At 33.2% G+C, this 15,164-nt stretch overlaps 2 protein-coding genes across 7 annotated transcripts; one reads left to right on the top strand and one right to left on the bottom strand.

Moving 5' to 3' along the window:
- Positions 1-200: 200 nt before the first annotated feature.
- LOC113040787 (uncharacterized) lies at positions 201-14,002 on the bottom strand. The gene is made up of 9 exons (XM_026199039.1): positions 13,071-14,002; positions 12,108-12,209; positions 4,423-4,443; positions 4,231-4,298; positions 4,057-4,082; positions 3,650-3,671; positions 3,432-3,488; positions 3,244-3,269; positions 201-2,321 (listed from the first exon to the last, which is right to left on the bottom strand). Exon 9 carries the CDS (start codon positions 1,857-1,859, stop codon positions 201-203), a length of 1,659 nt encoding a protein of 552 aa, XP_026054824.1. The 5' UTR covers positions 1,860-2,321; positions 3,244-3,269; positions 3,432-3,488; positions 3,650-3,671; positions 4,057-4,082; positions 4,231-4,298; positions 4,423-4,443; positions 12,108-12,209; positions 13,071-14,002.
- On the top strand, positions 6,881-11,568 carry LOC113039533 (uncharacterized). 6 transcript variants are annotated; one of them, XM_026197438.1, is made up of 5 exons: positions 6,881-7,429; positions 8,530-8,551; positions 8,674-9,106; positions 9,290-9,499; positions 10,498-11,568. In XM_026197438.1, exons 3-5 carry the CDS (start codon positions 8,675-8,677, stop codon positions 10,711-10,713), a joined length of 858 nt encoding a protein of 285 aa, XP_026053223.1. In that variant the 5' UTR covers positions 6,881-7,429; positions 8,530-8,551; position 8,674; the 3' UTR covers positions 10,714-11,568. The 6 variants fall into 6 exon arrangements, with proteins under 6 accessions (XP_026053223.1, XP_026053222.1, XP_026053221.1 ...); XM_026197437.1 differs by having other exon boundaries at positions 8,527-8,551; XM_026197436.1 differs by having other exon boundaries at positions 8,530-9,106.
- Positions 14,003-15,164: the final 1,162 nt, after the last annotated feature.

Genomic DNA, 15,164 nt, shown 5'->3' with positions numbered 1-15,164 from the left:
TTTTAAATATCTGTCAACAAGATGTTGCTTATGCTTTTTCTCATATTTAGGATTGTTCTTGTAATTCTGAATGATATAATTCTTTTGTCTCTCCCTGAACTGTTCCCGATTTCTGTAATTCTGAATGATATAATTCTTTTGTCTCTCTCTGAATTGTTCCTGATTCCTGTATTTCTGAATGATATAATTCCTGAATTCGATTATAATTTTTGTCTCTCCCTGAACTGTTCCCGATTTCTGTAATTCTGAATGATATAATTCTTTTGTCTCTCCCTGTATTGTTCATCATTCTTGTAATTCAATGTTATTTTACTCTTTTTATTCCCTCTGTATTTTTCATTATTTTTATAGTTGTTTTTCATTGCTTCTTTGTGTTTTTCTCTATAAGTAATTTTATTCCAATAGTTGTTCATCATGGCTTGGTTATGTCTTTGTCTGTATTCACTACTTGTTTTATAATCATAGACTTCACGTACAGCCTGTTTTTTGTCATAATCACCTTGCCTCTGAACCATTTCTTTGTACCATTTTTTATAGTAAGACTTTCGCTTTTGAGTCTTGTTCAGCTTTTCTGTCTGCTTGACTGTGAAATGTGAATTCTGGTGATTTGGAGCTGAAAATGGCAATTGATCCTGTGACAGTATGTTATGAGAAAGTTCACTCAATGGTACATTTTTATATTTGTCTTGATTTTGAACAACAGTAGTTTGAACTTCCATTTTATCTTGATAAATCAAGTGGGCTTGTTCATCAGTTGATGTGACTGTGTTAGCAGTGTCAGATAGTTGTTGTACTGGATCTTTGACTTCTAAATACTGTTGTGGGGCATCAGCAGATGAGCATTGTTCATCGTTTGACAGATCTTTCTTCTCAAACGATACAGATGGTTGCACATTAAGTTCAAGGTCACAGCAGTTCAGGGAGACTTCAGTCAAGTGGGCTTGTTCATCAATTGATGTGGCTCTGTTAACAGAAGTGTCAGATAGTTGTTGTGCTGGATCTTTGACTTCTAAATACTGTTGTGGGGCATCAGCAGATGAGCATTGTTCATCATTTGACATAGCTCTGTTCTCAAATGAGACTTCAGTACGTACACAGCTTTCAGTCATCATGCTAATGAATGATACAGGCAGCAGCTCAAACTCTTCCTGGTCTCTCATATCGAAACACCCTTGAAACAATAGTAAAAGTCTGTCCACAAGATCCGATAATTGATAAAACGTCAGGAATACCGCTGTGCCTGTGCCTTCTTCAACAGGCATTCCATATATTGATCTGCAGTGAGAATCAAAATAACCAAACCTCCCTGATCGATCTCTGAATACAGCGATGCAAGAGCATCCACACAACAGCAAAGCATCACTCACTTCAGCTCTGAGACACTGCAAAGTATTCTCAAGATTTTCATAGTTGCCTAGTGCAGGTGTATCTCTCAGAAATCCAAACCTCTGGGGATGTTTCAGGATGTTGTAGCAGCGAGAGTTTGTCTGAATTGTCTGCGGTAGCTCATCAAAATTTAGAAAATTACCCACAAATTGTCCTTTGCTCTGCAGAGCTCGTTTGACATTAGTGTAGACTGCATCACCTTTCTGTAAAATGCTATCTAAATCGAAACTCTGTAGCTCATTTCTTTCACTATGGACTGCTAGGAATATTAAGGAATTACAAGTACACTGACGCCCTCTGGAATACACACTGTACCTCACATCGGTCTGACAGTGAGACGCTTTAACAGACAGCACATACGGGTTTTCATCACTCATACCTGATACAGAGTTGGTACTGTTACTGGTGCCCAATGAAGACTGTAGCTTTCTGCGCTGTTTCTGTGATTCACTCCTCTTTCCTTTTCTTGGCATATTGACTTTTAATCACTGGGAAGTAAATGTAGTAAATGTAAGAATATTTTTTTTAATTACTGATTATTGAATATATTTACTGATATATATAAAATGTAACAAATCTTATCGTTGTGTCAAAGCTGATGTAGTCGTCAAATCAGTGGTCCTTGACGAATATACAAACAGTGAAAACAGTGAAGAGGTCAATTTACTTACTCCTTCTGAAGATGCAGCTCAGTTTTCTTATCAGTTTTTTTTTTTTTCTGTGGTTTGAGATTGATTTTTTCAGGTTGTAAGATTGGGTGTAAATCTTTGTGGTATCAAGTATAAATAGTGTATCAAGTATTAACAGTGTATCAAGTTTTCCAGAATCATAGATGGTCGTAGATCAAAAATTGAGGGTTCTGGCCTTTTTTTTCAAAGATGCTAAGCAAGCTAGGCGTAGTTGCGTAAGGGTTAGAAGCAGATCTGAATTTGCATCTTGCAGTTTATAGTGCGAGCAAGCAAAGCAGCAAGCAGTGCAGCAGCATTTGATGTGGCAGGCCAGTTATCAGTTTGGAAATGAAAGGATAAAATTAATGTAAATGAAATAAGCAAGATAAAGGGTTTAGTAAAGCATATAAAGATATGGACAGGAAAGATAGGGACAGACACACACAGAAAGAAATAAAGACAGTTACATTATTAAATGCAAATCAGTAAGCATAATACATAAATAACTAAATAAACTGCCCTAAATAGGGATTAATTGTTTATCTCATTTATATTAAATATTTGATAGTAATAAATAACAACAATAGCATAATTAAAGAATGCCCTATTAATATCACTTGTACTCAAAATAATGTTTAAAGGCCCATTCACACCAAGCACGATAACTATAATGATAACGATAACTATATAGTTCTAAAAATCGTTCTCAATATTAAAGAATAACAGAGTCCATACTACAACAATAACGATGAAGGCATAGAGAAACGGTATCATAGGAATCACTTTCAGAATGATTTTTTTTCCAGCTGATGAACGATATAAATATTGACATCCAATCAGAATCCATCCTGCTATAACGGGCTCGAGGATTTAAAGCGGCAGACGCACATGCACTCAGAATAAACAGACGATGTGGTACACTGGTGTGGACGCTAATATCGTTATCTTTATAGTTATCATTCTTGGTGTGAACGGGGCTTAAGAGTATTACTTACACAACTGAGGGTTGAAAGAATGGAAAACTTCCTGAGCAATCAATATAATTTAAATCATTATTTAATGTAATGACCACAACATGTGCTGTTCTGTTTTTTAGCAATAGCACATAAACTACAGAAATAAACCATTGTTTTTAGCTCATTACTAACATCATAAAGAAACGACTAATGATTTTTAAAAGTTTACTTACATAGAGAGCCAAAGTATCAATATCTCCTTTGAATAAAAAATAAAAAATAAATATATTGTAATGTAGTGAGACTCAAGCATCTCCTCATTATAATACTCAAATCTAAAGAAAGAATAAGCCATGAAAGACAGCTATTGCAGATTTGTATCTGACTGCTAATGTGAATATGCAAACATTACAGTAATTACCTTTAAATGGTGCTGATGGCAACACTTGGCAAGGAGACAGTGCAAGACTACAACAATCTATTAAGTAAACAAAATAAGTCATTGTGATCTACCACGCACAAATATTATTTAGATGTTAAAAGCAGAGCAAAAGAAAGAAGTATTAAATGTTGTAAAAATATCCTGACATAATTTGATATTAGGAGTCAATGTACCAAATGGTTCTAAAGATTACTTACATCACAGGATGCAATGACCTGACTAGTAAAGATTACAGACATAGCATAATTACAGAAAAACAAAACCGTGAAATAAGAAATCATATTGAGTCACTTATAACACAAAATGTAATTATTGTTTTTGTTTTTTTAGCTTATTGCTACTAAAAAAAATATTGTTGAGTATTTGTATTGCATTACAAGTAAACAAAATGGACATCCAGACTACTAGGAAGAAATACATTGTTTTTTTTAAATACAATAGAGCATTATTGACAGCTCAAACAATTATAGTTTAATTAAGTGATACATTTTTTGTGTCAGTAAATATACTAATGAAACCTTGATGCTAAGTAGAGAGATTACAAATATTACAAAGAAATGACTAATGTAGTAACATGATGCAGTGATTTTAAAGGGTTACTTACATAGAGAGCCAAAGCATCAATGGCACCTTTGAATAAATAAATCAATAAAAATTCTAACTATTATCAGAATATCCACATTATAATGCTTACATCCAAGGAAAGGAACTAAACATATTCAGCTATTGCAGGTTTGTATCTGACTGATAATGTGGTGTTTATGAAAACATGAATTACCTCAAATGAAGGTGCTGATGGCCACACTTGGCAGTGGGGAGGAGGAGGCAGTGGAATAGGTCAACAATCTAGTAAGAAAACATATTAAATAACTGATCTACCACCTTCACATAGTATGCATACGTTAAAGCTTAGCAAAATAAAAAATATATATTTAAAATGCTGATATAATTTGCTCAAAAGATTACTTACCGCAGCAGAAAGTGCAATGATCTGACATAAGAGCAGATACAAAAGATTTACAGGCAAGTAAAAAAAGGGAGAAATTAAGCAATCACTCGGAGTCAATTAGCTTACTTTCTATGAGCAACAAACAAACTCAGTGAAAGCAGCCATGAATGATAACTCTAAATATCATTAAATAATTGTGTCATATCAGTCAAAGCATATAGTTACAGCAGCAACGACCTGGTTTATACACAATATATGTCAAATAAATACTATAAAAACTATATCAATGTAATGGTCTCTAATTCACCGCTAGCCCTGCTTTATTGCAATGCTAAATTTAATTCGTTAATATTCTCATACATAACAGTATAATACACTCAGAATTATTATATTTAAAAAGCGGACAGCCTCAAAAACACAACAAACATACTTCTGAGAGCGCATTATATATTACTGGCTTACAGTGATATTGAGCCTGTGTGTTGCTTGGCAACCGTTCTAAACACTGTTGAACTAACTATATATTGCTTTGCGTTTTTATTACCAATTGTTACCAATAAATTATTTTTTATTTTATCTGTTTATTTAATGAAACCTTGATATGTATATACATATTTGATGGTATGGCTATAGGCTATGTAAAGTGATATTTATAACAACTAACTGTTACGGGTTACGGGGATTTTAGACATGGCTTCACGTCCTGCCTGAAGACGCCTTTAACTGATAAAAAAAAATCAATGTAAACCGGCTTCACTAGGTTTATTAAGTGCAATCATTTTATAAACAATCGATACTTTTATTTTCTTTTTTACAATGTTTTATTGCATAATTGCCTAGCAAATCTAGCAGACTCACCTCAAGAAATAACCGCCGGACCGGATGAATCCAGAGTGACAGCTCATTAGTTATGCAAAATTCTAACGCTGTTCATTGGTTAACCGTTAGTCTATTGTTTTTCAATTAAATACTTTACAGTTAAATACTAATCTTTTTTATCTATCATACATATGAAAAATCAAATCCGGATTTAATTTGAAATGGGGGACAAAGATGTCTCCTTGATCCAAAAGCTTTTCTGCTGAAAGAATAATAACAATAATAATAATAATACGTTAATATATTTAATAATAGCATTTCATTATTATTATTATTATTATAATTATTATTATTATTAATAATAACATAAAAATATTTTGAATTGGCTTTTATATTTACGTTTTAAGTTTAATTAACATGGTAATAATTTAAAGAGTTTTGTCCTTTTTTAATTTTATTTTTTAAATATATATTTTATACTTTCATTAATTTTATTTCAGTTTTACTTTTAGCAGGCTGTAATTAAAATTTTAGTTAGAGCTTTAACAAATGTAGAAGTATAGTTAAATATTGAATATATAGAATAATATAATATAGATAATAATAATAGAATAATAATAATAATAATAATAATAATAATAATAATAATAATATGCCATCTTTAGCCATCTACAAGAATCGGCTTGAAACCGATCTCTTCCATATTTATTTGACCCTCTAACTTTAACACTCAATATTCTAATTCTATTATAAAAAAAAAAAAATCTAACTACCTTTCTAATCTTTTTTTTTCTATTTTCTAATAATACGTTAATATATTTAATAATAGCATTTCATTATTATTATTATTATTATTATTATTATTATTAATAATAACAAAAATATTTTGAATTGGCTTTTATATTTACGTTTTAAGTTTAATTAACATGGTAATAATTTAAAGAGTTTTGTCCTTTTTTAATTTTAAATTCTTTAAATATATATTTTATACTTTCATTAATTTAATTTCAGTTTTACTTTTAGCAGGCTGTAATTAAAATTTTAGTTAGAGCTTTAACAAATGTAGAAGTATAGTTAAATATTGAATATATAGAATAATATAATATAGATAATAATAATAGAATAATAATAATAATAATAATAATATGCCATCTTTAGCCATCTACAAGAATCGGCTTAAAACCGATCTCTTCCATATTTATTTGACCCTCTAACTTTAACACTCAATATTCTAATTCTATTATTTAAAAAAAAAAAAAAATCTAACTACCTTTCTAATCTTTTTTTTCTATTTTCTTTTCATTTACAGTTGTATGTGTATGTGTGTTTGCGCGTGTGTGTGTGTAAAGATCATTAACATTAGGTTGCTCTATTCTTTTTTTTTATTAGATCGGTTTTCTTTTTATTAATTATATTATTTAAAATCCCATGCAACGTGTATACGGTGTTAACCTAACTGAGACTTGTTATAGCACTTATTGCTCTTTTTGTTTTTGATTGCTTCCACTGTCCTCATCTGTCAGTCGCTTTGGATAAAAGCGTCTGCAAAATGAATAAATGTAAATGTAATGTAAATATATTATATCATATAATATATACTATATTTTCTATAATATAGAAAAGCAAATATCTTAATATGTTTTATATAATAATATATTTTATTTAAGTTAACATATATTATTTTAATTAATTAAATTGTGGGCTAATCATTTTAGCTTTAATGATAATAACACTCTAGGTCTATCCATATGGGAGATTATAGCAAATATAACTTTTATATTAGCCTATTATTTTTTCCAAAAGCAAATAAATAAATCCACATTTGTGTCACCGCGGATTTCTGATATAGGCCTAAATCAAATTAGCGAAAGATATATTGTGACATTTAAAAATGAGAAACATGTCAACTTTAGAGATTCTTCCTCGGAAATTCAAATCCCCATCACTTAATTGTATTTATTTATTTTCCCCCTCCTCCGGGAAATATAACAAGGCATGATGATATAAAGAAACAATTTAAATAAACTATTCGCAAAAAAATGCGAATGTATTTTTTTAATTGTTAAGACTTAAATTATTACTCGCGTGCAATGACCGCGAAAAAAAACAGAGTTTATAAAGCGGTGTCCGTGACCGGAGCGCACGCATAGCCCGACTCCATTCAGACAGAAGAAGAGCAGTGGATAAGAAGACAGACAATTTTCCTAAGGTAAGTACTTTTACCCAACCAATTTATTTAAATGACTTTTAAAATGTATAATAATCACACTACAAATATCAATTTAATATTATATAGAAAGAAAATACAATAATACCCTATAATAATTATACCCTAAACAAATCCCGATCTGAGGGAACAGTTTTTTTTCCCCCAGAGTTATTTTAACATCAAAAATAAAAATAAAATTTTTTTTTTAAGTTTTTAAAATATTTTTCCATATAGCCTATAGATAAAAAATAACGAAAACGGACAGTTTTTTCTAGTAAATGTATCTCAAAGCTACATTGTAAATGTATTACATTTACTGTACGACCAATAATGTCCGTTATTTCCGTTACATATGAATGACGCCATTTGTGCTAAGGGAGCAGCGCTCAATCCATAGAATGTATAGGTTCAAATTGCAAGTGCGCGAGCCCCGCTCTCTCAGACGTGCTGAGAGAGAACCAGCCACTGCGCTACCATTGGGCCCGGGTGGGTTCGGGCCCACCCATTTTGGCCCAGGCCTATGAGCGGTGAATATTTTCATTCTAGCGGTTCATCCAATAAGCAGTCCGAGGAAAGCTTTGAGTGAAAGTGTCCAATTAAATGAATCACGTTGGCGGACGAAATGTAATGTGTCGCAGAAAAAGCACTGGAACGGAGATAAAGGGAAACCCGTTTTTTTTTTTTTTTTAACTACTATAACTATTAAAAACTACTAAAACTATTAAAACTACTATAACTATTATAGTTAATTAAAAATTAGCGTATTCATTAAATTAATTTCTCACGACAACTTTATTAATAAATAATTATATTTATGTAAAATATTTGTTCATATTTCTGGCTCATGAGCACTTTTTATTTTGATTAATTAATCACAAACTCATTAACATATTTGGCCTAAATGTCAAATATTTCTCATATTTCAGGCTCATGAGCTCCCTTTCCTTTGATTAAAATGTATAATATTATCCCTGATGAAAAACTAAATATTTAAAGTTTTGAAAAAATGTATATATTAAACATTTATACAAACATATGCAATATCTGATTCATATTCAGTAATGTTTTGTATTTCTCTTTGCTTTGTTTGTCATCAGCAGCTAAACCCCCCCTCAAAACATCGTAAGTATATTTTTTGGTTGACTTTAAGACATCTTCTCAGTATTTATGTTTAGAGATAGTAATAATAGTAAATTGTATTTTTTTATGCTACTAAGATATTACTTCCTTTTTCTTACCATCAGAATGGCGCATCCATATTCCACCCCTCAAAAGCTGGCGCTAAAATGTATACAGACACGTCTAATCCAAAAAGCTGGCTCATTTGTCCGCCGAGGGTTTAAAATTACCATTGACACACAGCACACATCAACAGTCTGTGCCCTCACAGATGGTAGTAGGGCCATTTACCACAAAAAAAATGGCTCGTATCCTGAATTTGAGGAGGGGGCATCGTATATTTTAAAAAATTGCACATTGTCCGACAGACATGGGAGGCTCTGTCTTCTTGTGGGAAGATCCACATTAAAGTTTAGAACAGCTCCATTAAAAATTTCTGAGGAGGCAGAGAGAGCTGCAGTGGAATTAATCCATCCACCATCCTATTCTGCCACTGGTGAGGAGGAGGATCTGTTTTCCAGGAGTGGATATCTCAGCCTCCTAGGAAAAGTTGAAAAAGTGAGCTAGCTATCTATATAAACTCATTCAGACTCTATCTATCTATCTATCTATCTATCTATCTATCTATCTATCTATCTATCTATCTATCTATATCTGTCTTTCTTCTGACTGTTTATATCTATCTATCTATCTATCTATCTATCACACTTTTAACATCGCTAGTCATTTTAAATTTTGCAGATCCAGAAAGTAAGGATGACAATGTCAGACATCCCAGTCTTGGACCTCAAAATGAAGTGCGGCGAAAGGCTCCTTGATGTGTCCCTGTGGAGGGATGAAGCACTCAGTGAACTCCATGAGGGAGACAATGTGCACATCAGCCATATGCGTGCCACCATTTTGGCAAGTGGCAATGCAAAACTTCAGTCATCGAACTATACTACCATTAAGGTACTTATGATTATATACTCCACATTACACAGTAGATCTATCGTGAATTTCTGTCTAATAATTAGTACACACACACTCACTGGCACTTGCTCACTAGCGCATACATGCACATGCACGCACGCACTCCCTCTCTAGTGCACGCACTCACACAAAGACACAGACACTCACTCACCAGTGCAAACACACACTTACTCACTAGCGCACACACATACACTCCCTCACTAGCAGGCACACACACACTCACTCACTCGCTCTTGCTCACTAGCGCACACACATATACTCACTCGCTAGCACACACACACACACACATACATACACACACTAGTGCACACAGACACACACACATTCACTCACCAGTGCAAACACACACTTACTCACTAGCGCACACACATACACTCCCTCACTAGCAGGCACACACACACTCACTCACTCACTCTTGCTCACTAGCGCACACACATGTACTCACTTGCTAGCACACACATACACACACATACATACACACACACTAGTGCACACAGACACACACACATTCACTCACCAGTGCTCACGAGTAAACGATAGTAAACAATCTCAGCGTCTTTGCGGAAAAAGTGAGGAACAAACTGATCTCTGCTTCATTACAGTTTGCACATATTTTTTTGTCATGAACGTTGATCTTCCCTCAAAACAGCCGGTAAAAGAGTCGTGCGATAACCTGCGTCATCACTAAGACACGGCATTAAATCTGGCTTTTGTTCACACAGCGCTCGTCCCTGGATTGAACACGGCAATGTTACTAGGTCCCTGACCCGGGTTCAATGCCAGAATCAATCCCGGGACGTGTTTGCTTTCACACATAAGGCGACCCGGCAATGTTCCGGCAATTTGCCAGGTCCGACGTGCAGTGTGAAAGGGGCTTTACTCACACTCACTAGCATGTGCACACACAAACACACAGTGAAATACAAACAGTCAATTAAATTAAAAGGTTTTTAATGTTTTATGTTTTTTTTTTTCAGATCGAGGAGGTTGAACCTGTCGAACAGGAAGTTGAAGTTGTGGGAGTGACTGAAATTGATGACAACTGCCACCTACTTACTGCGGATGATGAAATCTTTGTTGTGCCTTCTGAACATTATTGTGGCAGCATTGATGACCTAATCATGGAGTTGCCCATGAAAATTATTGTAAATCATGTTAATAAACGAGTAGTTAGCGTACAAACAGTAAACTAATCAGTAATCAGTTCAGCGAATCAGTTTTATTGTAGTCATAGCTTTATAGACTAATCAGTAATCAGTTCAGCGAATCAGTTTTATTGTAGTCACAGCTTTATAGACTAATCAGTAATCAGTTCAGCGAATCAGTTTTATTGTAGTCATAGCTTTATAGACTAATCAGTAATCAGTTAAGCGAATCAGTTTTATTGTATTTTATTTTTTTTGTAGTTATATATATATATATATACACTTTTGCATAATAGTAAAAAAATATTTTACACTATTAGTTATTTGTGCTTATGCTAATGCAAATTAATGTTAAATAAATTTGTTCTTGTTCAAATTTATTGAAATTGTTTAAACACTTTATTGCACAATCACTTAGGCTGTGTCTGTATTTATACCTCACTATCACACAGATGAATTCAAAAACACAAATCTTAATTAGTAATGCTTTTTAGAAATCTTATGATCACCAAGGCTGCAATAATTTTAAAATTGAAAACCTTATGCACAAATGCTATTTTGGGGATTTCCGCTTGGCATTTTTCCTACCTAAATTCAAAAGCTTCCCATACCCACACCCACATGCAGTGGTGTACATACAAAAGTTTGGTATCATTTTACAGGAAATCTTTTGAAATTACATTAAACAGTTGAAATTGATGAAAATGATCTTATATGTTGTAGCTCAATTGGTAGAGCACTGCGCTATCCAAATTTGAAGTGTCCCCATACCCACATACATTGGAATAAATGCAATCTTTATATCATTTGACAGAAAACACTTGTGAAGTGACATTCAGCCAAGTATGGTAACCCATACTCAGAATTTGTGCTCTGCATTTGACCCATCCGAAATGCACACACACAGAGCAGTGAACACACACACACACTGTGAGCACACACCCGAAGCAGTGGGCAGCCATTTATGCTGCGGCGCCCGGGGAGCAGTTGGGGGTTCGATGCCTTGCTCAAGGGCACCTAAGTCGTGGTATTGAAGGTGGAGAGAGAGCTGTTCATGCACTCCCCCCACCCACAATTCCGTCCGGCCCGAGACTAGAACTCACAACCCTTCGATTGGGAGTCCAAGCCTCTAACCATTAGGCCACGACTTCCCCACACTTTGAAGTTACATAAAAAGCTGTTTGCGACAAATATTCTTATGTTGTTTTTCACATGATGAAAAACCTCAACACAATGCACTTTTGTGTGTGTGTGTGTGTGTGTGTGTGTGTGTGTGTGTTCTAATCACTGTCTTTGAAAGTGGATAACTGGTACTGCAAACTGCATTATATTATAAAATATATCTCATCTATCACAATCTAAAATAAAATCCACAATCTCCAGCTTTATATCATTTCATTTATGTGCATTCTGTATAGGTATACTGATTGAGAGCATCTGACCTCAGCATCATCTGTATCCCTGTATCTCTCCAGCCTCTCTCTCATCCGTCTGTGTGTTTGGTCGCGTGCGTGCTAATCCACTAGCCGGAGTTGCTACATGGCCTTCAGAGAGTCAAACAAACAAATATACGTTCATCCACATAGCACTGTAATAATCCATATGTATTTACTGTATATTTCCTCAGATGCATCATGTACTGTACTTTTCTGTCAATAAACAGTTTATCAGTATGCTAGCTGTGCTTTTACGTTTCAAAATAAAGATAAAAATATATAAAAGTAACTAACACGTTTATAGCCTCACCAGACGTGTCCTGTACTCTCCATGGCGCCGGTGCTCATCGGACCATAACTTGTAATATAATTATTATTTAATTGATATTCTCCGAGACGTGTATGCTCAAACCTTTCCGCATGCGAGTTTTGCATACAATCAGCCGAAAACTCCAAATCCCAGCGTGCATCGCGGTCCCGGTGTCATTTCTCAGGACCCAGAGTGATCCCATTGGCTCAACGAACAATTAATGGGTATTATTTTTAGCGCCTGATTACAATTCCTGCAAAATCGTTTATAATTGTTGTTGTTTGAACTGTGCTATAATGACCATTAATGTCTTTTAAATTACATGTTTTATAGGCTAATATATAGCCGACGCTATAGGTTGTGAAATCAAACATTTTATGTTTTTTTAAATAAAGTATGTCAGTATGCCCATTATATTTATACCATTAAGTATAGAAAGTGAATAATCGTTGTTTGTGCACTGAAAGTAACTAAAAATACAGCTAAATAGTTTATAATTGTTATATAAGTATAACTTTCAATTATAATATAATAATTATATTAATAAACAGATTTTTTTACATATAAATGTTCAAAAAATATGCACACAATCAATGTAAGACATTTATACATTTTTCAAAATACATAACATTTCAAAAAATCTTTACAGAAAGACATACCTATGGTTTTAATAGTTGGTGATAAATGCTTTAGTCTTCATACATACAGCAAGCAAGCCAAAGGCAACAGTGCTAAAAAAAAAAAAAAAAAAATCTTTAAAATGCTGATACTGGAGTAAAAACAAAACCTTTGGAGAAACTAGGCTCACCAAAAACACTGGGGACCAGTTCTCCTCTGTATATTCAGTCTGAATATTTGGTACAATGTCAATGGTATAAAACAGTGTTACTGCATTGATTCATCTGTAAGGTTAAAGGTTAATTGTGCCATTTACAGGCAGTAACATTGTTTTCTCTGTGGCCCAGGTGAGGCAGGCAGTGTTAGTGAAGAGTTCTAAGGTGTAGTCATCCTTGCTGCTTTGCTGAAACTGGAAACAGTTCATCCTATGTGAAGTCGATTGTGGAAGATTGGGGATTCATCAGTCTCAACGTAACTGACAGAGCTTCTGTGGTAAAGAAAAATATAAAAATGTTTAGGAACTTTAATATAATAATACAAATAATTGTTTCCTCTCTGCCTTTGTAATATACATTATGCTGAAAGACTTTCATGACATCATGCAGAACGGGTTCATAAAACATGAGCAGGAGGAAACATCAAAAATCACTGTTAACCGTAGAGCATTGGTTTACAATTCTTGCAAAAATCAAGTTATGATTTGTGTATGTTGTTATAAAAACAATTAAACTGACATAATTGTTATCTGTTAAATTCAGTCTATTTTGTATTCAAAACATAGCAACACCCTAACAACCACCCCAAGTAAATAGCAACTGGATAGTAATGCCTTAGCAACCCCCCAGAAACCCTAGCAACCGCATAGCAACTATCTATCTCTGACAGACTGTATTGCCTTCAAACTTTATGCTTTTAAAACTTATTTGCATTTTTTACTATTTCATACTGAAAACTGTTAAACTTTTTAAACTTCTTAAACTTTTTAAACTTTTCAGACTTCAAACTATCTATCTATCTATCTATCTTCAAACTCTATCTATCTATCTATCTATCTATCTATCTATCTCAGACTGAAAACTGTAAAACTTTAAACTTTTTAAACTTTTCAAACTTTTTCAGACTTTCTGGTCAGGCTTTTCTCAAGCCAACTTAAAGTTTGTCTTGACGAACTTTTTTATCTAGTTATTATTATTATTCTTCTTAGACTAAATTATCAACTCTAACTCCTCCTAGAGCTTTAACTCTACAGACTCCAAACTCGGACCAGCTCTTCAGACTGATCTCGCCGGGTGTGCTATATCTTTTCTAACTGATCGGACTTATACTTTTCATAAAACTGAAGATTAAAAATCATAAAAATCCCATAGACTTGCATTGAAAAGCCTCTGCTCATCTGAACATTCCGTGAACTCCAACTGTCAAAAATTCAAATCTAAACACACTGAAGCCCATTAGACTCAATCAGACTTCCTATGTACTACTACTAACCCATTCAAACTCATTCAAACTCATCTATCTATCTATATTCAAACTCTATCTATCTATCTATCTATCTATCTATCTATCTATCAAACTCATCTATCTATATTAAAACTAATCTATCTATCTATCTATAATCAAACTCATCTATCTATAATCAAACTCATCTATCTATCTATCTATATTCAAACTCATCTATCTATCTATATTAAAACTAATCTATCTATCTATCTATCTATCTATCTATCTATCTATCTATCTATCTATCTATCTATCTATCAAACTTATCTATCTATATTAAAACTAATCTATCTATCTATCTATCTATCATCAAACTCATCTATCTATATTAAAACTAATCTATCTATTTATCTATCTATCTATCATCATCTAACTCTATCTTTCTTCTGACTCTATCTATCTATCTATCTATCTATCTATCTATCTATCTATCTATCTATCAAACTTATCTATCTATATTAAAACTAATCTATCTATCTATCTATCTATCTATCTATCTATCTATCTATCTATCAAACTCATCTATCTATCTATCTATCTATCTATCTATCTATCTATCTTCAAACTCATCTATCTATCTATCTATATTCAAACTCATCTATCTATCTATCTATCTATCTATTCAAACTTATCTA

Source organism: Carassius auratus, chromosome 22, assembly GCF_003368295.1.
Source record: "Carassius auratus strain Wakin chromosome 22, ASM336829v1, whole genome shotgun sequence".
Lineage (NCBI taxonomy): Eukaryota > Metazoa > Chordata > Actinopteri > Cypriniformes > Cyprinidae > Carassius > Carassius auratus.
This window is presented reverse-complemented; position numbering and strand designations above follow the sequence as displayed.

Bases quoted from the DNA above. Each gene is read 5' to 3' on its own strand.
- LOC113040787 (XM_026199039.1), bottom strand. From the start codon at position 1,859: ATGCCAAGAAAAGGAAAGAGGAGTGAATCACAGAAACAGCGCAGAAAG.
- LOC113039533 (XM_026197436.1), top strand. From the start codon at position 8,597: ATGTTTAGAGATAGTAATAATAGTAAATTGTATTTTTTTATGCTACTA. The intron at 9,107-9,289 runs GTGAGCTAGCTA...TAAATTTTGCAG, and splicing joins TCCTAGGAAAAGTTGAAAAA to ATCCAGAAAGTAAGGATGAC. The intron at 9,500-10,497 runs GTACTTATGATT...TTTTTTTTTCAG, and splicing joins CGAACTATACTACCATTAAG to ATCGAGGAGGTTGAACCTGT.